General features: G+C 36.5%; 3 protein-coding genes across 4 annotated transcripts; 1 reads left to right on the plus strand and 2 right to left on the minus strand.

Annotated features, from left to right (window-relative positions):
• Nucleotides 1–1,291: 1,291 nt before the first annotated feature.
• LOC127720767 (mucin-2-like) lies at nt 1,292–2,458 on the minus strand. The gene has a single exon (XM_052227520.1). The coding sequence runs from the start codon at nt 2,456–2,458 to the stop codon at nt 1,292–1,294; it is 1,167 nt and encodes a 388-aa protein (XP_052083480.1).
• Nucleotides 2,459–2,784: 326 nt separating this feature from the next.
• On the minus strand, nt 2,785–3,447 carry LOC127720769 (uncharacterized). The gene has a single exon (XM_052227521.1). It carries the CDS (start codon nt 3,445–3,447, stop codon nt 2,785–2,787), a length of 663 nt encoding a protein of 220 aa, XP_052083481.1.
• Nucleotides 3,448–7,697: 4,250 nt separating this feature from the next.
• Nucleotides 7,698–23,306, plus strand: LOC127719471 (short-chain collagen C4-like). 2 transcript variants are annotated; one of them, XM_052225619.1, is made up of 4 exons: nt 7,698–7,830; nt 13,117–13,549; nt 14,141–14,218; nt 22,147–23,306. In XM_052225619.1, the coding sequence occupies exons 2-4, from the start codon at nt 13,141–13,143 to the stop codon at nt 22,626–22,628; spliced, it is 969 nt and encodes a 322-aa protein (XP_052081579.1). In that variant the 5' UTR covers nt 7,698–7,830; nt 13,117–13,140; the 3' UTR covers nt 22,629–23,306. The 2 variants fall into 2 exon arrangements, with proteins under 2 accessions (XP_052081579.1, XP_052081580.1); XM_052225620.1 differs by lacking the exon at nt 7,698–7,830 and adding an exon at nt 10,454–10,582.
• Nucleotides 23,307–23,757: the final 451 nt, after the last annotated feature.

Below are 23,757 nucleotides of genomic sequence, written 5' to 3' on the forward strand. Positions count from 1 at the left end.
ACATTTGTTGAAGAATGACAAAACGACTTTGTTAAAAGGATTCCTCATTTCGAGTTGATCGTTTGACAACCCGTGGATATGCATATACATGTATGGATGAAGTCTGATAATCAAGGGAAAAAGACTAATTCGTTATAAATTAAAAATGAGTTTCTATAATAGAGTTTTTCCTTTTTATTTTCCCTCTTGTATTCCGACAAAATAATAATCATTCTCGCATATTTTGCTTATCATTTTTGTAAAAGGTTGTAATTTGATTATAATAGAGATAAAACTTGATAAAATTTTAGTATAGCATAAATTTTAAATGGTATGACTTGTTTGTCCTTCGTCTGTTTTTTTTTTGCCATGGCGTTGTCATTTTCTCTTCGACATATGAGTTATGTCCCCTTCATATCTTCTGTCTATTTTTTGTGCACACATTGAGCACCTATAATTATTCTTATTTTTGACCCAAAAAAAAGATTAATTTTTGTTTCTATACCTTTAAATCATATCGCAGGTACTTTTAAATATTATCTTTACGCTAATTTTGTCGGTCAACATATTTAAATGAACAAAATAAAAATAGTTGCTATGTATGGGATTTATGCACATTTAGCAATTTTAAATAATTATTTTGTTTATGTAAAGTTCAGCGTGGGAAGCAAATCCGGTACTTTTGGAGGAACGGTGGTTGTAATTCAATCAAGTCAGTATTATGTAATCTTTGTTGTACATAATAATAAAATAATGCCACGTTTTACTTTTCAGGTGATTTTGTCAAGTCATAAGGTTTACAATTCCTGTGATTGTAAACAACTTTATCAGTATTTTGTTAACCAATTGTGTTGTGGTCTGTGGTCTACACCTACACCCTTTACCAACCATTTTTATTTTTTATTTTACTGTCTCATTTCATACTTTTATCTAAAAGATTATCCTATTTCTTTAAAGAAAGAAATGAAGCAGAGAACTCATTTGTAATTTAGCATTCCTATCATTTATTTTTGTCAACAACAAAAAACAAAACATTACGATTACAAAAACTTGGTTTGTCATTGTTCTGCATGTAGTACATGTACTTGTCATCGTCCTGGCTGTAACAGTTGTTACTAGATATGACCTGGGAGAATGGTATGACACCGGGGTTGTCACTGTCCTGGCCGTAACAGTTGTTACTAGATATGACCTGGGAGAATGGTATGACACCGGGTTGTCACTGTCCTAGCCGTAACACTTTTTACTAGATATGACCTGGGGGAATGGTAGGCCACTGGTGTTGTCACTGTCCTGGCTGTAACATTTGTTACTAGATATATGACGTGGGAGAATAGTATGACACTGGTGTTGTCACTGTCCTGGCTGTAACACTTGTTACTAGATATGACCTGGGGGAATGGTATGACATTGGTGTTGTCACTGTCCTGGCTGTAACACTTGCTACTAAATATGACCTGGGGGAATGGTATGACACTGGTGTTGTCACTGTCCTGGCCGTAACACTTGTTACTAGATATGACCTGGGGGAATGGTATGGCACTGGTGTTGTCACTGTCCTGGCCGTAACACTTGCTACTAGATATGACCTGGGGGAATGGTATGACACTGGTGTTGTCATTGTCCTGGCCGTAACACTTGCTACTAGATATGACCTGGGGGAATGGTATGACACTGGTGTTGTCACTGTCCTGGCCGTAACACTTGCTACTAGATATGACCTGGGAGAATGGTATGACACTGGAGTTGTCACTGACCTGGCCGTAACACTTGCTACTAGATATGAACTGGGAGAATGGTATGACACTGGTGATGGCACTGTCCTGGCCGTAACACTTGCTACTAGATATGAACTGGGAGAATGGTATGACACTGGTGATGGCACTGTCCTGGCTGTAACACTTGCTACTAGATATGACCTGGGAGAATGGTATGACACTGGTGTTGTCATTGTCCTGGCCGTAACACTTGCTACTAGATATGACCTGGGGGAATGGTATGACACTGGTGTTGTCACTGTCCTGGCCGTAACACTTGCTACTAGATATGACCTGGGAGAATGGTATGACACTGGAGTTGTCACTGACCTGGCCGTAACACTTGTTACTAGATATGAACTGGGAGAATGGTATGACACTGGTGATGGCACTGTCCTGGCCGTAACACTTGCTACTAGATATGAACTGGGAGAATGGTATGACACTGGTGATGGCACTGTCCTGGCTGTAACACTTGCTACTAGATATGACCTAAGAGAATGGTATGACACTGGTGTTGTCACTGTCCTGGCCGTAACACTTATTACTAGATATGACCTAGGGGAATGGTATGACACTGGTGTTGTCACTGTCCTGGCCGTAACACTTGCTACTAGATATGACCTGGGGGAATGGTATGACACTGGTGTTGTCACTGTCCTGGCCGTAACACTTGCTACTAGATATGACCTTGGGGAATGGTATGACACTGGTGTTGTCATTGTACTGGCCGTAACACTTGCTACTAGATATGACTTAGGAGAATGGTATGACACTGGTGTTGTCACTGTCCTGGCCGTAACACTTGCTACTAGATATGACCTGGGGGAATGGTATGACACTGGTGTTGTCACTGTCCTGGCCGTAACACTTGCTACTAGATATGACCTGGGGGAATGGTATGACACTGGTGTAGTCACTGTCCTGGCCGTAACACTTGCTACTAGATATGAACTGGGAGAATGGTATGACACTGGTGATGGCACTGTCCTGGCCGTAACACTTGCTACTAGATATGACCTGGGAGAATGGTATGACACTGGTGTTGTCACTGTCCTGGCCGTAACATTGCTACTAGATATGACCTGGGGGAATGGTATGACACTGGTGTTGTCATTGTCCTGGCCGTAACACTTGCTACTAGATATGACCTGGGGGAATGGTATGACATTGGTGTTGTCACTGTCCTGGCCGTAACACTTGCTACTAGATATGACCTGGGAGAATGGTATGACACTGGAGTTGTCACTGACCTGGCCGTAACACTTGCTACTAGATATGAACAGGGAGAATGGTATGACACTGGTGATGGCACTGTCCTGGCCGTAACACTTGCTACTAGATATGAACTGGGAGAATGGTATGACACTGGTGATGGCACTGTCCTGGCTGTAACACTTGCTACTAGATATGACCTGGGAGAATGGTATGACACTGGTGTTGTCACTGTCCTGGCCGTAACACTTGTTACTAGATATGACCTAGGGGAATGGTATGACACTGGTGTTGTCACTGTCCTGGCCGTAACACTTGCTACTAGATATGACTTGGGAGAATGGTATGACACTGGTGTTGTCACTGTCCTGGCCGTAACACTTGCTACTAGATATGACCTGGGGGAATGGTATGACACTGGTGTTGTGACTGTCCTGGCAGTAACACTTGCTACTAGATATGACCTGGGGGAATGGTATGACACTGGTGTTGTCATTGTACTGGCCGTAACACTTGCTACTAGATATGACTTAGGAGAATGGTATGACACTGGTGTTGTCACTGTCCTGGCCGTAATACTTGCTACTAGATATGACCTGGGGGAATGGTATGACACTGGTGTTGTCACTGTCCTGGCCGTAACACTTGCTACTAGATATGACCTGGGGGAATGGTATGACACTGGTGTAGTCACTGTCCTGGCCGTACCACTTGTTACTAGATATGATGGGGGAATGGTATGACACTGGTGTTGTCACTGTCCTGGCCGTAACACTTGCTATTAGATATGACCTGGGGGAATGGTATGACACTGGTGTTGTCACTGTCTTCGCCGTAACAGTTGTTACGTATTAGATATAACCTGGGAGAATGATATGACACTGGTGTTGTCACTGTGTTGGCTGTAATACTTGTTACAAGATATATGACCTGTGAGAATGGTATGACACAGGTAATGTCATTGTCTTGGCCGTAACAGTTGTGACTAGATATGACCTGGGAGAATAGTATGACACTGGTTTTGTCACTGTCCTGGCTGTAACATTTTTTACTAGATATATGACGTGGGAGAATGGTATGACACTGGTGATGGCACTGTCCTGGCCGTAACACTTGCTACTAGATATGAACTGGGAGAATGGTATGACACTGGTGATGGCACTGTCCTGGCCGTAACACTTGCTACTAGATATGACCTGGGAGAATGGTATGACACTGGTGTTGTCACTGTCCTGGCCGTAACACTTATTACTAGATATGACTTTGGGAAATGGTATGACACTGGTGTTGTCACTGTCCTGGCCGTAACACTTGCTACTAGATATGACCTGGGGGAATGGTATGACACTGGTGTTGTCATTGTCCTGGCCGTAACACTTGCGACTAGATATGACTTGGGAGAATGGTATGACACTGGTGTTGTCACTGTCCTGGCCGTAACACTTGCTACTAGATATGACCTGGGGGAATGGTATGACACTGGTGTTGTCACTGTCCTGGCCGTAACACTTGCTACTAGATATGACCTGGGGGAATGGTATGACACTGGTGTTGTCACTGTCCTGGCCGTAACACTTGTTACTAGATATGACCTGGGGGAATAGTATGACACTGGTGTTGTCACTGTCCTGGCCGTAACACTTGTTACTAGATATGACCTGGGGGAATGGTATGACACTGGTGTTGTCATTGTCCTGGCTGTAACACTTGCTATTAGATATAACCTGGGGGAGTAGTATGACACTGGTGTTGTCACTGTCTTCGCCGTAACAGTTGTTACGTATTAGATATAACCTGGGAGAATGATATGACACTGGTGTTGTCACTGTCCTGGCCGTAACATTGCTACTAGATATGACCTGGGAGAATGGTATGACACTGGTGTTGTCATTGTCCTGGCCGTAACACTTGCTACTAGATATGACCTGGGGGAATGGTATGACACTGGTGTTGTGACTGTCCTGGCCGTAACACTTGCTACTAGATATGACCTGGGGGAATGGTATGACACTGGAGTTGTCACTGTCCTGGCCGTAACACTTGCTACTAGATATGACCTGGGGGAATGGTATGACACTGGTGTTGTCATTGTACTGGCCGTAACACTTGCTACTATATATGACTTGGGAGAATGGTATGACACTGGTGTTGTCACTGTCCTGGCCGTAACACTTGCTACTAGATATGACCTGGGGGAATGGTATGACACTGGTGTTGTCACTGTCCTGGCCGTAACACTTGCTACTAGATATGACCTTGGGGAATGGTATGACACTGGTGTTGTCACTGTCCTGGCCGTAACACTTGTTACTAGATATGACCTGGGGGAATGGTATGACACTGGTGTTGTCATTGTCCTGGCTGTAACACTTGCTATAAGATATAACCTGGGGGAATGGTATGACACTGGTGTTGTCACCGTCTTCGCCGTAACAGTTGTTACGTATTAGATATAACCTGGGAGAATGATATGACACTGGTGTTGTCACTGTCCTGGCTGTAATACTTGTTATTAGATATATGACCTGTGAGAATGGTATGACACAGGTAATGTCAATGTCCTGGCCGTAACAGTTGTAACTGGATATGACCTGGGAGAATGGTATGACACTGGTTTTGTCACTGTCCTGGCTGTAACATTTGTTACTAGATATATGACGTGGGAGAATGGTATGACACTGGTGTTGTCACTGTCCTTGCCGTAACAGTTGTTACTAGATATGACCTTGGAGTATAGTATGACACTGGTTTTGTTATTGTCCTGGTTGTAACACTTGTTACTAGATATATGACCCTTAGTATGGTATAGTGCTGGTTATGTCATTGTTCTGGCCGTAACACTTGTTACTAGATATATGACTTATGAGTATGGTATAGTGCTTGTTATGTCATTGTCCTGGCCGTAACACTTGTTACTAGATATATGACCTGTGAGTATGGTATAGTGCTGGTTATGTCATTGTCCTGGCTGTAACACTTGTTCCTAGATATATTATATGACATGCATGTGATTATGGTATGACACTGGTTTTGTCATTGTCCTGGCTGTAACACTTGTTCCTAGATATGACGGGGGAGTATAGTATGACACTGGTTTTGTCATTGTCCTGGCTGTTACACTTGTTCCTTTATATATTATATGACATGCATGTGAGTATGTTATGACACTGGTTTGTCATTGTCATGGGTGAAACACTTGTTACTAGATATGACCGGGGAGTATGGTATGACACTGGTTTTGTCATTGTCCTGGCTGTAACACTTGTTACTAGATATATGACCTGTGAAAATGGTATGACACTGGTTTTGCTATTGTCCATGGTGTAACACTTTATACTAGATATATGACCTGTGAGTATGCTATGACACTGGTTTTGCCAGTGTACTTGCTGTAACACTTATTACTGGATATGAACTTAGAGGATGGTATGACACTGGTTTTGGCATTGTACTTGCTGTGACTCTGCTAAAAGGAAATGGCATTAGAAGATGGTATGACACTGGTTTTGACATTGTCCTGGGTGTAACACTTGTTACTAGATATATGACCTGTGAGTATGGTATGACACTGGTTTTGCCATTTTCCTTGCCATTGCATAGATGATTGTTGATTGCCCCATTGATATCGTATCTCCCTATTTGCAACTATATATTACTTTTAGTAGGGTATGACAATGGTTTTGTCATTGTCCTTGCTTTAACACTTGTTATTGGATCTGACCTTGAAGAATGATATGAGGCTGGTTTTGTCAATGTCCTCGCTGTGACACTGGTAACTAGATATGAACTTAGAGGACGATATGATACTGGTTTTGGCATTGTACTTGCTGTGACACTTGTTACTGGATATGACATTAAATGATGGTATACTGGACATGAAATAAGAGGATGGTATGAAACTGGTTTTTGCATTGTACTTACTGTGACACTGGTAACTGGATATTACACTAGAGGATGGTATGACTCTGGTTTTGGAATTGTACTTGCTGTGACACTTGTTACTGGATATGAACTTAGAGGATGGCATGACACTAGTTTTGACATTGCACTTTCTGTAACACTTGTTAAAGGATATGACATTAGAGGATGGTATGACACTGGTTTTAGCAATGTACTTGCTGTGATACTGGTAACTAGATATGACATTAGAGGATGGTATGACACCGGTTTTGGCATTGTACTTACTGTGCCACTTGTGACTGGATATGAACTTAGAGGATGATATAACACTGGTTTTGGCATTGTACTTGCTGTGAAACTGCTAACTGGATATGACATTAGAGGATGGTATGACACTGGGTTTGGCATTGTAATTGCTGTGACACTTGTTACTGGATATGACATTAGATGCTGGTATGACACTGGTTTTTGCATTGTACTTGCTGTGACACTTGTTACTGGATATGACATTAGAGGATGGTATGAAACTGGTTTTGACATTGTCCTCGTTATGACACTTACTTCTGAATATAACCTTGGAGTATGGTTTGTTGAGTGATACTTACCAGGCAGTGGATGTTTTCCCAGTAGATTGTCCTGCATACAGTGTATGCGATCTGGATAATTTCAAATCTTGTTTTTAATCAGATATTTGTAGAGACATCGGTGTTGTACCTGCAATTTCATTAATGACAACAAGAAAAGTACAATAAATATTGCACAGGTAAATAACAAACAAAAATTTATACATTTCTTTAAGTTAAATCTACGGAGTGGGTTGCGTTACACGAAAAAATTTGCATGAAAGGGTAAATCTAAACTACGAATCAAAACGTCCGCATAATTTGCATATTACTGATTTATAAGATTTAAAAAACACAGCATTGTAAGTTATTTTACTTTGTCAAGCCTGGTGGAGAGGAAAGGTTCAAGGGAAATTGTAAGTACAGATGATAATTTAAGGTTTGTAAAGAAAATGATTAGTAGCAATCGGAAATATTTATCGTTCTAAGATGAAATAACCCCAAAAATATGAACTAAAGGGTGATTGGATAGACCGTACAGTTCATTATTTATTTCAATCCAAGAATATGAACGTGCATTTGCATATAGAGTAATATTTATCTTGATACTTGAGCTATAAAAAATCACGGGGATGCGTTACTTGCTGATATTTATTATTAGATTCACAGAGGATGCTTTTTTATGATGCATTGCTAGATTCACAGAAGGATTTGATTTACGAATACGAATACGAAAACGAATACTTTGTTAACTCCAATTAAAGGACCCGTTTCCGAGCATATAAATATAGAATTAATCATACAGTATTTTTTTTTAGAAATATTTCATTGAAAAAAAATGAATAAGTAACTATCCTCCATACAAGATGGTGTTTAAAAATATAATACTAGACTATTAATCCTTTGTAATACATAAAACATAAACTACATCACTACGACATATACATTTAGTCAATGGAATGCAAATTTTCTCCTATATCAAAACAGGTTCTAATAAATCTTGACACTGATATATTAACATTTTCAGACTCACTGGACATCAACCAAATAAACTGTTCGTACTTTAAATATAAAGGAAGTTTTTACATTGAATACATGCTTCCTCAAGAATAAAATTCCTATGAGTATTGGGAAAAGGATACGGGATAGATTTTTTTTTATAAAAACGAAAAAAACGCTATAGTAAGCATACACATTAAAGCGCTTTCTATAAAAGAATGTACAATGGTTATCGTGTGCATAGCTGCAATTTTCATTTATTTCAGCACCTAATAAATCTAACGGTTAATGTTTGCACTGTTATGATCATTATGTTGCTAATATTTCCCCATTTTCTTTTTAATTTACTAGCCTTCTTGTGGAAGATTGTTGATGTTGTTTTTCATATCCTACTTGTACATGAAGGCCACCTCAAAATCATAACTTAGTTCAAGAAACACCAAAATTTTTGAACAATAAACAATATTGTATGTATAGTTCTGGATGTTCCTTACCTTTAATTAACTAAAAATGTAAATTTTGACTTGGATGGAGAGTTGTCTCATTCGCACTCATACCACATCTTCTTATATCTATATAAAATATTGTGGGAATGCCTTGAATTAGCAAATTGTTTTTAGTGTCGACCTCAAAATCCAAGAGGATATTCATTTACATGGAAGAAACAGCATGCGCACCTGTACAGAAAAAATTATATTAGAATCGCTTTCATAAAATGGTTTCTAAAATTGAAAAGAAACGGCCGTTTGTAGTCTGAACTACAAAGAATAGTCGTTAGTGGCTGTCTGCTATGTTTCATTGGGATGTTTCATACCACATCTTATTTATTTACTTAGCATGATAATGTAAGCCTGAAATCCAAGGTACTCAGAAACGGGGTACGTAGTTTCATTTGTTAAACTAAACGAGATATAATATATAAACAGAGCTATATTTTATTTCAGCATATTTGTTTAATTTGAATTTGTGCTAAGTACCAATATGATCCTTTCCAACTGATGTTTTGTTTGTTCTTTTGTTGTTATTTTACTGGCGTATGTTAGGGGAGGGTTGAAAAGCTCATCACCATGTATAACACTGCCAAATTTTGTACATGCCTGTCAATTGCCAGTATTTTTTTCATTCAGTAGTTCCCCTATCATTTGGGATGGTTGTGTCCTTATCTAATTTCTTTACCTGTGTTATGGAAGAACTTCATGACAAAGGTATAAACACATTATTGCAATTGATGTAGTGTTTTGCGTCTATTATTCCAAATGCGTGCTATTGTGGTTTTAACATTCAAAAGAGTAAAGCAAAGACCTGCTTTAAATTGTAATGCATCAACTGGCAATCATACCAAATCTCCTTATTTTATATTTATCAAATAATGGACACATTTAACTAAACAAAATGCAAAATATAACGTTATATTAGCTAAACGTTCAAAGGTGTCAGCTGAATAAGATGACAATGTTCAGCTTAATTCAACATTTGTTGAGATATTTGAATCATGGTTATATTTCTAATAATGCTTATTACACAAAAGCCTAGTTTTATTATTAATCAATTAAAAAAAAGGGTTAAACAGAAAATTTTCTCTGTTTTGGTGTAACTCTATTTTCGTTGATAAAGGGAAAATCTTTCAACTGCGCAGCTATCGTTCGTTTAAATCAAAATATGTTTAGATTTGAAAAACAACGAGCTGCTCTTGAAGGGTAGACAAATCCGTCGCTGCATATCACTATACCGGACCCATCATACTTCTGACAAAGGATTTTCTCTGTTACTGGTCATATATATATTTTTTTTACTTTAATTTTTGACTACTCCTTTGTGTCATCAAAAGTTCCAGTGAAAATAGATAGAAGTCAATAAAGTACATTAATCATTTGAATAAATATAAAGGTCCATTATTTTCATTATATATTTTTTATAATTAATGTACTATGAGGAAACAATGCAGGCTTCGGTTGTAGCTATCTTTTCAACTTGATCGATCGGAAACTGCTGAATATAAAGTTGGCTTTAGTTAGTGATAACATTGTTCTGCTGAGTGTACCGGGATGTCAACAGGATACTCTCTAACTTATGATAAGTGTGCGGTAGCATTAAATTAGTATAAATGAGAAATGCATCCTACTAGTGTTTTATAATTTTGCAAGTTTGCGACTTCAGTGACATAAGAAGGTTAGTGGCTTAACATGTACATATTTTAAAGGTTGAAATGAAACAATATTATTTTAGATATTTTCAATTTTAAACATTCACAAAAAGTACATAGAGTTATCTCCTGTAGTTCAGAGACGCTCTTTAACAATTGGACTACGTTATTTTGGACTACGTCATTTTGGACTATGTCTTTTTGCTCTCCTTCCAGCGCGAAAAAATCGCGAACGATTCCAATGCTGTGCTATTATACAGATATATATACTTTCCGTTATTCAATACGTAATACTTCGTCTTCAGGTCAACGATTGAGTCAAAAAATAATAATTTACCCCTCTTCAATTTTTAATTAGATTTTAGTTGATGATTTTAAAATCGTGCATATCAATTAAAATGAGAATTTAAATCATGTAAGAAATATAAGTGAATATGTAGTTTAAAGTGTACACATTCATATATTAGATTTTAGTTGACGAAGTCGTAAAGTCTACATATATTAGATTTTAGTTGACGAAGTCGTAAAGTCTGCATATATTAGATTTTAGTTGACGAAGTCGTAAAGTCTGCATATATTAGATTTTAGTTGACGAAGTTGTAAAGTCTGCATATGAAAAGGAACGGAATTTTATTCTTAATGAAGCATGCATTCAATGTAAAAACTTCCCTTAAAGTATGAACAATTTATTTGGTTAATGTCATGTGAGTCTGAAAATGTTAATATGTCAGTGTCAAGATTTATAAGTACTTGTTTTGAAATGAGAGAAAATTTGCATTCCAGTAACTAACTAAATATACATGTAGTAGTGATGTAGTTTATTTTTTATGTCTTAGAGAGGGTTAATATTCTATTTTATTTATTTTCAAACACCATCTGGTATGGAGTACAGTTATTTAATCATTTATTTTTAATGTAATATATCTTAAAAATTACTGTATAATTAATACTATATATATATATGCTCGGAAACGGGCCCTTTAATTGGATTCAAAAAATATTCTTATTCTTATTCATATAATTGTCTTGTTTTATTATCAAAATCTACTTAAGTTTGTTCGCTGTTCTGTTTCAAAATAACAATCTTTTTAAAAGACAATTATTAATTGATAGTATATAAATTACAGAACACAAAAAGCAAAAAAAAAATGAACGGTCCGTATCCTTGTTTTGAGACATACGCCATTGAAAATTTGGCGGGAAATGAATCCCTCCAGATTTTTCATACATCTAACATTGGTACCTTTTTTCTTTCAAAACCTATGAAAAAAATAACAAGGATTTTATAAGATTTTGAGAAATAGCTATTTAAACTATATGTATTAAAATCATGAAAAGAAACTACGATGGTAAAGAAAAGTGAGAGCTCTTAGGTTAGAAATCTAAATTATGTACATCATCTATATATATATATATATATATATATATAGCTGTGTGTTTATTCCATATATAATGATATTTCGAATTATACAGACAATGTTATGAAAGGCACTTTGTATTAAAATTGAAATATAAATTCTTAATAATTTTCCTGGAATGTATCAATTGCATATGTTTTAGTGAAATAATAATAAGTAACGAAATGTTCTTGCTATGTAATGGATAGAACGCAAGATGTCCTTTTTCTGAAGCACACAATCGCCAGTGTACTGAAAGTGAACTAAAACTTAACATTTTACATTGCAATCAATTCGGGCATTTAAGAGTTGTTCAATTCAATTTAACTTTTTCATCAGTAAAATTTTATCTGTAAGGTCTCCGTTCTAAGTGATCACATTGTGCCTTCTGCATAGGGAATAATGTGGTGTCAAATTGTGTCATTTTAATTGTCTTTCTTTCATATTTTTTGTCGCAGTGTCTATACGATTCTTTATGTACTTTGAAATACAAGACATGTATCCTATGTTTGATATTAGTTGTTTTATTATTTCACGAATGGTTACATTGTAACTGCTCTGTCCATATGTGGGCACCTTAATTAGTAGTAAAACATTTGTATTGTTTGTATTATATGGGTTTTTTGTTTGTTTCACATTTTATTGACCCGGACATTTTAAAGCTTACTATGCGGTATGGGTTTGCTCATTGTTGAAAGCAGTATGGTTCCTGTAATTGTCTACATCTTTGTCATTTGGTCTTCAATGGAAAGTTGTCTCATTGGCATCACACCGAATCTTGTTATGTATATTTATAAGAAAAATTTGAAAGTCCAGAAGTATGAATGAAAAGGATAAAATTATCTGGATTCGAAATCCTAGATGGTCGCAAACTGTTTTGTAGGTTGATAAGAGTAAATTTGTTGATTATAAGGAACGATGCAGGACACCATAATAAAAGTTGTACAGTGTAAATTGTATATAATATTGTTATTCACATACACTTGCATGTACATATAAAATGCATGCATTCAATTAAACTTTTATATAATAAGATGAAATCATAGAAGTGTCCAAACTTTATCAGTCCATCTGAACAGGAACTTTTGTATTTTAACAAAATTTCTGTTTTTGGAACACGGACCAATATCTAAAAAATCAAATAATTTCATTTATCATTATAGGTATAAATAATCAATCTTGAAAGAATGGCGAAAGTCACGTCCCTTGTTCTACTGTTCCTATCTATTGGGTCCTGTCATTGTGATTGGTGGACAGACTATCTTAAAAACCTCGTTGACAAAGGGAGAGAACCGACGTGGGCGCCAGACTATCTTGATAAACAGCTAAAAAAAGATACACAGAACGCCGCACTTATCAAAGCAATCCAAGATGCATTGAATGAGGTTTATGAGGCGATAGAGGACAATGCACCAACAGGTGGTACCAGTTCAGGGGGAGATATTAAGGATCAGATTGATAACATCAAATATCAACTCCAAGTCTTAGATGAATTCAAGAAACAACAAGAGAGAAAAAATGATAACATTGATCACAGATTTAAACAGATGCAAACTGCTCTCAGTGAGTTATATGAGAAAGTCGAAGGCGGACAAGGTATGATTTCTCACAAGGCATACACAGTGGTAACATACATATGGCTTTTTCATCGTTCAATTTTTGTAGATGCCTTAAACTTGTATCTGATAATCGTCAAGGCGATATACTAGTATTTAAAGACACCAAACAGATGATTTGAATAATGAACAAAATTTTAAAAATAGAGGCGAAAGGTACAAAAAGGACATTCAAACTCGTAAATGGAAAATAAACTGACAACGTCATGGCAAAAAAAGAAAAAAAGAAAAAAAGAAATAAAGGAATACATTAAATAGCTGTTAAATTGAATATGTATTGGTGGAAGCATGTATTTCTATTATTATTTTGATAAGAAAAATCCAATAAAATTTGGAGAAAAAGTTTCATAAAAGATTCTTGCTGTCTGCTTTTGTAACTATATAAATAAACACGGTTCCCGGATAAAGGGTCACATATAATGATACAATGTATTTATCTCCGTTTATTTTATTCTAACGTGTTCTTTTCTATTTTCACACAATCTTGAATTAGTTACAAGCATATTGAAACATATAATATCAGTTAAACTTGTTAGATGTGCTATTTATTATGAATGGTGTTTATTTTTAGGTAAAACCGGATCGGGAAATACATACACCAGATGGGGTAAAACATCATGTCCATCAACTGCAGCTCTTGTGTATGAAGGTTGGTATATTTATGTTTATTGCTGTTATTGTGAAATAACGCCCGACATGAGTCTTTTTTCATCTAACATAACCGCTTGATTCTTATTCCCAACTTTGTTCATCTAACATTACCGCTTGATTCTTATTCCCAACTTCGTTCATCTAACATTACCGCTTGATTCTTATTCCTAACTTCGTTCATCTAACATTACCGCTTAATTCTTATTCCTAACTTTGTTCATCTAACATTACCACTTGATTCTTATTCCTAACTTCGTTCATCCAATATTACCGCTCGATTCTTATTCCTTACTTCGTTCATCCAACATTATCGCTTGATTCTTATTCCTAACTTCGTTCATCCAACATTACCGCTTGGTTCTTATTCCTAACGTCGTTCATCTAAAATTATCGCTTGATTCTTATTCCTAACTTTGTTCATCCAATATTACCGCTCGATTCTTATTCCTAACTTCGTTCATCTATCATTATCGCTTGATTCTTATTCCTAACTTTGTTCATCTAACATTACCGCTCGATTCTTATTCCTAACTTCGTTCATCTAACATTACCGCTTGATTCTTATTCCTAACTTCGTTCATCTAACATTTCCGCTTGATTCTTATTCCTAACTTCGTTCATCTAACATTACCGCTTGATTCTTATTCCTAACTTTGTTCATCTAACATTACCGCTCGATTCTTATTTCTAACTTCGTTCATCCAACATTTCCGCTCGATTCTTATACCTAACTTTGTTCATCTAACATTACCGCTCGATTCTTATTCCTAACTTCGTTCATCCAACATTACCGCTCGATTCTTGTTTCTAACTTCGTTCATCTAACATTACCGCTTGATTTTTATTCCTAACTTCGTTCATCTATCATTATCGCTTGATTCTTATTCCTAACTTTGTTCATCTAACATTACCGCTCGATTCTTATTCCTAACTTCGTTCATCTACCATTATCGCTTGATTCTTATTCCTAACTTTGTTCATCTAACATTACCGCTTGATTCTTATTCCTCACTTCGTTCATCTAACATTACCACTTGATTCTTATTCCTAACTTCGTTCATCTAACATTACCGCTTGATTCTTATTCCTAACTTTGTTCATCTAACATTACCGCTCGATTCTTATTCCTAACTTCGTTCATCCAATATTACCGCTCGATTCTTATTCCTTACTTCGTTCATCCAACATTATTGCTTGATTCTTATTCCTAACTTCGTTCATCCAACATTACCGCTTGGTTCTTATTCCTAACGTCGTTCGTCTAAAATTATCGCTTGATTCTTATTCCTAACTTTGTTCATCCAATATTACCGCTCGATTCTTATTCCTAACTTCGTTCATCTAACATTACCGCTCGATTTTTACTCCTAACTTCGTTCATCCAATATTACCGCTCGATTCTTATTCCCAACTTCGTTCATCTAACATTAACGCTTGATTCTTATTCCTAACTTTGTTCATCTAACATTAACGCTTGATTCTTATTCCCAACTTCGTTCATCTAACATTAACGCTTGATTCTTATTCCTAACTTCGTTCATCTAACATTAACGATTGATTCTTATTCCTAACTTTGTTCATCTAACATTACCGCTTGATTCTTATTCCTAACGCCGTTCATCTAACATTTCCGCTTGATTCTTATTCCTAACTTCGTTCATCTAACATTACCTTTTGATTCTTATTCCTAACTTTGTTCATCTAACATTACCGCTCGATTCTTATTCCTAACTTCGTTCATCCAACATTTCCGCTTGATTCTTATACCTAACTTTGTTGATCTAACATTACCGCTCGATTCTTATTTCTAACTTCGTTCATCTAACATTACCGCTTGATTCTTATTCCTTACGCCGTTCATCTAACATTTCCGCTTGATTCTTATTCCTAACTTCGTTCATCTAACATTACCGCTTGATTCTTATTCCTAACTTTGTTCATCTAACATTACCGCTCGATTCTTATTCCTTACTTCGTTCATCCAACATTTCCGCTTGATTCTTATACCTAACTTTGTTCATCTAACATAACCGCTCGATTCTTTTTCCTAACTTCGTTCATTTAACATTACCGCTCGATTCTTATTTCTAACTTCGTTCATCTAACATTACCGCTCGATTCTTATTCCTAACTTCGTTCACTATCATTATCGCTTGATTCTTATTCCTAACTTTGTTCATCCAACATAACCGCTTGATTCTTATTCCTAACGTCGTTCATCTAACATTACCGCTCGATTCTTACTCCTAACTTCGTTCATCCAATATAACCGCTCGATTCTTATTCCTAACTTCGTTCATCTTCATTATCGCTTGATTCTTATTCCTAACTTTGTTCATCCAACATTACTGCTTGATTCTTATTCCTAACGTCGTTCATCTAACATTACCGCTCGATTCTTATTCCTAACTTTGTTCATCTAACATTTCCGCTTGATTCTTATTCCTAACTTTATTCATTTAACATTACCGCTTGATTCTTATTTCTAACTTCGTTCATCTAAGAATACCGCTTGATTCTTATTCCTAACTTTTTTCATCTAAGATTACCGCTCGATTCTTATTCCTAACTTCGTCCATCTAACATTACCGCTCGATTCTTATTCCTAACTTCGTTCATCTAACAGTACCGCTTGATTCTTATTCCTAACTTAATTCATCTAACATTTCCGCTCGATTCTTATTCCTAACTTCATCCATCTAACATTACCGCTCGATTCTTATTTCTAACTTTGTTCATCTACTATTACCGCTTGATTCTTATCCCTAACTTTGTTCATCTAACATTAACGCTTGATTCTTATTCCTAACTTCGTTCATCTAACATTACCGCTTGATTCTTATTCTTAACTTTGTTCATCTAACATTAACGCTTGATTCTTATTCCTAACGCCGTTCATCTAACATTACCGCTTGATTCTTATTCCCAACTTCGTTCATCTAACATTAACGCTTGATTCTTATTCCTAACTTCGTTCATCTAACATTACCGCTTGATTCTTATTCCTAACTTTGTTCATCTTACATTACCGCTTGATTCTTATTCCTAACGCCGTTCATCTAACATTTCCTTTTGATTCTTATTCCTAACTTTGTTCATCTAACATTACCGCTCGATTCTTATTCCTAACTTCGTTCATCCAACATTTCCGCTTGATTCTTATACCTAACTTTGTTGATCTAACATTACCGCTCGATTCTTATTTCTAACTTCGTTCATCTAACATTACCGCTTGATTCTTATTCCTAACGCCGTTCATCTAACATTTCCGCTTGATTCTTATTCCTAACTTCGTTCATCTAACATTACCGCTTGATTCTTATTCCTAACTTTGTTCTTCTAACATTACCGCTCGATTCTTATTCCTAACTTCGTTCATCCAACATTTCCGCTTGATTCTTATACCTAACTTTGTTCATCTAACATTACCGCTCGATTCTTTTTCCTAACTTCGTTCATTTAACATTACCGCTCGATTCTTATTTCTAACTTCGTTTATCTAACATTACCGCTCGATTCTTATTCCTAACTTCGTTCACTATCATTATCGCTTGATTCTTATTCCTAACTTTGTTCATCCAACATAACCGCTTGATTCTTATTCCTAACGTCGTTCATCTAACATTACCGCTCGATTCTTACTCCTAACTTCGTTCATCCAATATAACCGCTTGATTCTTATTCCTAACTTCGTTCATCTATCATTATCGCTTGATTCTTATTCCTTACTTTGTTCATCCAACATTACTGCTTGATTCTTATTCCTAACGTCGTTCATCTAACATTACCGCTCGATTCTTATTCCTAACTTTGTTCATCTAACATTTCCGCTTGATTCTTATTCCTAACTTTATTCATCTAACATTACCGCTTGATTCTTATTTCTAACTTCGTTCATCTAAGATTACCGCTTGATTCTTATTCCTAACTTTATTCATCTAAGATTACCGCTCGATTCTTATTCCTAACTTCGTCCATCTAACATTACCGCTCGATTCTTATTTCTAACTTCGTTCATCTAAGATTACCGCTTGATTCTTATTCTAACTTCGTTCATCTAACATTACCGCTTGATTCTTATTCCTAACTTTATTCATCTAAGATTACCGCTCGATTCTTATTCCTAACTTCATCCATCTAACATTACCGCTCGATTCTTATTTCTAACTTTGTTCATCTACTATTACCGCTTGATTCTTATTCCTAACTTTGTTCATCTAACATTACCGCTTGATTCTTATTCCTAGTGTTGTTATTTTAAGTGTGAGGTATATTCCTAGCTTTCTTCCTCTAACAGTAACTCGTAAGCTTTATTCCCAGCTTTGTTCGCTTGTCATTACAGCGTGCCGCGCGAGTCATATTCCTAGCTGTATTTAACTAACATTTTTGGTTGAGCCTTACCCCCAACTTTGTTCAGTTTACATTGCCGCATAAGTCATATTTCTAGCTTCATTTACCTAACATTTCTTACCCCTAACTTTGTTCAATTGACTTTGCCGCATAAGTCATATTCCTAGCTTTTTTTCAACTAAAATAGATCGCGGTTGAGCATACTCCTAACTTAGTTTACTTAGGGGTACCGGTTGAGTCTATTCCTAGGTTAGTTCATCTGAAATAACCGTATGTGCCTTATATCTAGCTTAGTACATCTGACGTTACAGTCCTAGCTTAGTTTATCAGACAATACCGTTTGAGTTTATTCCAAGCTTATTGAGTCTTATTTCTTGCTTATATTAAAAAGAAGTTGTGGTATGATTGCCAATGAGACAACTCTTCACAAGAGACCATATGACACAGAAATTAACAACTATAGGTCACAGTATGGCCTTCAACAATGTGCAAAGCCCATACCGCATAGTCAGCTATAAAAGGCCCCGAAATGACAAATGTAAAACGATTCAAACGAGAAAACTACCGGCCTAATTAATGTACAAAAAAAGGAACGAAAAACAAATATGTAACACAGCAACAAACGACAACCACTGAATGACAGGCTCCTGACTTGGGACAGGCACATACATACAGAATGTTGCGGGGTTAAACATGTTAGCGGGATCCCAACCCTCCCCCTAACCTGGGACAGTGGTTTAACAGTACAACATAAGAACGAACTTAAAAAATCAGTTGAAAAAGGCTTCACTCATCAGATGGATACAAATAGAAATACATCTTACAAAAACACAGAGTGGACGTGGCCGGGTACTTGTACATCCCAACAACAAAAAGACACTAAGTACAGATCTGAGAGTACTCGCAGTTACTAACAGCTAGTTCAAAGCCAATAACAACTAATAAAAAAAATCATGCATCTAAGACTTATTTATCAAGTCCATTTGACAATTCCGCTTGAGTTTTATTCCTATCTTAGTTCATCCGACATTACCGGTTACTATGAATGACACTTGCGGCTGAATTTTTATGTAAAAATAGAAATGAAGGCTAAGGGAAGTAACTCGAAATTACTTAAATTTAGCGTTTTGCTAAAAAAAAACCCACCAAAACACCAAAGAATTACTTTAAAACGATTTTTTTTTAAATTTTTTTGGGAATACATCAAATTTAGATTTATGTTAAATGTTAAAGTAAGTCAAAATTCTACCAAGACCTTTATTGAATGTAGAATTTTCGACTGCGAAAAGTACTCTAGTTTAAAGATAATATTATTTCCGTTTGGTCATAACTTTGAAATATTCCCATTCATAAAGAAAGCTATTTAAATATTCCAATACTAGGCGATAATTCTCAAATTCGATGGTTAGTTGATATATCTATTGTTTGATGGGTAACAAATGCTAAACAGCTAGTAATGTGTTCTTATGTTGTACTGTTACACCACTGTCTCAGGTTAGGGGGAGGGTTGAGCGCTCACAAACATGTTTAACCCCACCACATTCTTTATGTACCTATCCCAAGTCAGGAGCCTGTAGTTCAGTGGTTGTCGTTGGTTCATGTCTGTCATATTTTTTTTTCGTAAATTGTTTTGTGATAAAGTAGGCCGTTAGTTTTCTCAATTGAATTATTTCATATTTTTCATGTCGGGGCCTTTTATAGTCGACCATACGGTATGGGTTTTTCTCATTGTTGAAGGCCGTACGGTTGCCTATAATTGCTAACATCCACTTCATTTGAACTTTGGTGGATAGTTGTCTCATTGGCAATCATACCACATCTCCTTATTTTTATAAAGTCAGCAAGTAAATAGTATAATACATAAATATAGAGGTGTATCATTATTAATACCATTAAACATTCAAACTCGCAAACTTTCGAAAATATTGACTATTAAAAGCTGTTGATGTGGTAGATTATTTGTAAGCCTCAACCCTCTCTCAGGATAAAAAAAAACGCTCTGTGTTATCGTAAAAAAATGTTACAACTCGGAGATTGGTGTTAAAGTAGCAATGTTCCTATAAAGTAAAAGCGTCAAATAAAAAAGAGAAGAGATACAAAAGAGGCAATTAAACATTACCAGTCGACGAGAAGAAAGACAACATTCGTGTGTTTAGACTATGTTTAGTTGTAAATTAGGGCGACCGTAGTTTACCGATGTTTAAGTTTCGTTAATCGATTACGAAGGGACAAATCAAGGTAAAAAACAAAAACTGGTAGCTCGTATGAACTCCAAAAAGAGCGAGACCGGGTGCGTTGACAGGGTAAGCGTCACTTGCTATTCATGAATCAGCCGTCACGCGTCACTTGCTATTCATGAATCAGCCGCCACGCGTCACTTGCTATTCATGAATCAGCCACCAAGCGTCACTTTCTATTCATGAATCAGCCGCCAAGCGTCACTTGTTATTCATGAATCAGCCGCCACGCGTCACTTGCTATTCATGAATCAGCCACCAAGTGTCACTTTCTATTCATGAATCATCCGCCAAGCGTCACTTGCTATTCATGAATCCGCCGCCACGCGTCACTTGCTATTCATGAATTAGCCGCCAAGCGTCACTTTCTATTCATGAATAAGCCGCCAAGCGTCACTTGCTTTCATGAATCAGCCGCCACGCGTCACTTGCTATTCATGAATCAGCCGCCAAGCGTCACTTTCTATTCATGAATCAGCCGCCAAGCGTCACTTGCTATTCATGAATCAGCCGCCAAGCGTCACTTGCTATTCATGAATCAACCGCTACACCAATCTCCGCGCAGAGTTCATATCCGTTCCATACATGCTCCGCAATACTGCACTTAATATTGAGTGTAATGTTACGAAGTATTGAACGGAACGGATATGATCTCTGTGCCGGAGATTTCCGCCACGCTTCACTTGCTATTCATGAATCAGCCGCCAAGCGTCACTTGCTATTTACGAATCAGCCGCCAAGCGTCACTTGCTATTCATGAATCAGCCACCACGCGAATTCAAATTCGGTCAAAATGCCATAATCGGGAATCGGAAACAATCGGTAAAATTACATATAAAACGACTTTACTGGTAACTAACGATTTAAAATTGCGAAAACATGTCGCTAGTCAGTTGATCAACCTACACATCGTATCGTTCAAACAATACGGTGACCGTAAAAATTATGTAGTGTCGATTTCATTCGTTCTTCCTCGTAACTCTTTTCGGTCAGTTTTTAAGCAAGGGATACACCCCTGTGAACATGCATGAACGTAACGTATTAACTGGCATATGTAAACGCCACACGACGGGGCAGAAGGTATGTTATTGCTGAGAAATGGGAAGTTGACAATTGGAAAGATGTAAGCGATTTCTAATTTCCTTACACGTTTTTTAAAAACGGTAAAAAAGGATAAACAGCAGCATCTAAAATCTAAAAGTCTTACATGTCGTACGATAAGTGTTCAAATTTGATAAATCATATGACACACATAAAAACAGATTACTTCTTTAAACTCCTAATGTTTTTATGTTTTGTTTAATTTCCCCAATATCTATTTTTAATTTCTTTTTATCAGGATATGCAGCCGGCAATGCTAAATACGAAAAAGGAGGTGGAGCTAATTTCTTGTGCCTTCCGAAAGACCCCGAATGGCGTAGTTATTCCGACAGGAAAGCAACTTATATAGGGCGTATATTTGGTGTTGAATATCAGATAAAAGACAACTCAGTCTATTCAACCTCGTTCCATGATAAAGAAATGCCATGCTCAGTATGTCTTATAACAGAAAAATCGACTTCCTTAATGGTACCTGGAAAAGTAACATGTCCCAACGGATGGACCAAAGAGTATACTGGATATTTGATGTCCCAGGCCATTGCGGGTAATCGTCAACCGTCGGAATATATTTGCGTTGATGAGAATTTAGATGCCGTGGACGGCAATAAAGCTGATAACGACCAGGGAAATGTATATGTGGTTGAAGGTGTATGCGGAAGTTTGAAGTGCCCACCTTATGTTGGTGGCAGAGAGCTTACCTGCGTCGTCTGCTCAAAGTGAATAAGCTGATCTCACGCATCGTGTCGGTAGTCTATCGTATAACACATATTTAGAGCACATTAGAACTATTAATAAACAGATATAATTTAATTTTGGATGTAACACGTCTTGCTGATTGGCTGAAAGTGTTTTGTCTATCAGCTCTTAGACATAATTTTGTCATGTGACCGTGACGTCACCAACGTTTTTTTTCAAAATTTACTCCTTAAAAATGGAATTTATAATTAAATCATAAGGAATGACTGTACTATTTTTTCTGTCTATTCGAAATAACCTAAAACATGTGGTAAACACTTTTAAATAACCCGCGACGCGCGTTATTCAGCTTGCACCACATTTTGTATGTTATTTCTTCATAGACAGAAAAATATTACAGTCATTCCTTAAATAAATCTATTTTAACATGATTTGACCAATTAGTAATAATGTATTTTGTTAGTACTTTGTTCTCGGTTTTTGATTCAGTTTATGTTATTCTATTGCTTGATATAAATGAAGGAAATATGCTGTTGTATCCATCAAGCTTTTTGTATGTTTAACTAATTACATGTATAAGATATCTAATATAGCTTTTTTTAACAAATTTTGAGTTAAATTAAAAAAAAAAACGAACTAATAGACAATTCCTACCTAGGTAGAGCTATGTATTGTTTTTAAAATACAGAATACTTCATCTTGGTTTCGGATGTCCCTGAATGCAATATTTTACAAAAAAAAGCAACATTGTGTTTAGGAACAATGTTTAGTGCTGAATACATTCAACTTGTCCGTCTGTCCATCCGTTCGTCTTGTCGCGCAGCAAATATTTCACACTTTACTAAGGTACAAGTTAACACATTTGGCCAGCAGCTTGACAATAGTGCGTTGAAGTGAATGATTATTTTTCGGTCTGTCGCATTGCTACTAATTATTTGCCAGTACTTTGAATTTTTCAATATGTTGGATGAACATTATTTGTTTTGGTCACACATATCACAAGTTCTTCTACTGGACAACTGCTTCTTGTTTTTCGATACTTTAAATACGATTGAGGGTAAGCTCAGTAGGACAAAGCGTGCATTTTTATTCCACTTTCTGGAACCAGATCTTGTTTGACCGTTTTCTCTCGCAGTCAAGGATGGAAACTTTT

Source organism: Mytilus californianus, unplaced genomic scaffold, assembly GCF_021869535.1.
Source record: "Mytilus californianus isolate M0D057914Y unplaced genomic scaffold, xbMytCali1.0.p SCAF_11, whole genome shotgun sequence".
NCBI lineage: Eukaryota > Metazoa > Mollusca > Bivalvia > Mytilida > Mytilidae > Mytilus > Mytilus californianus.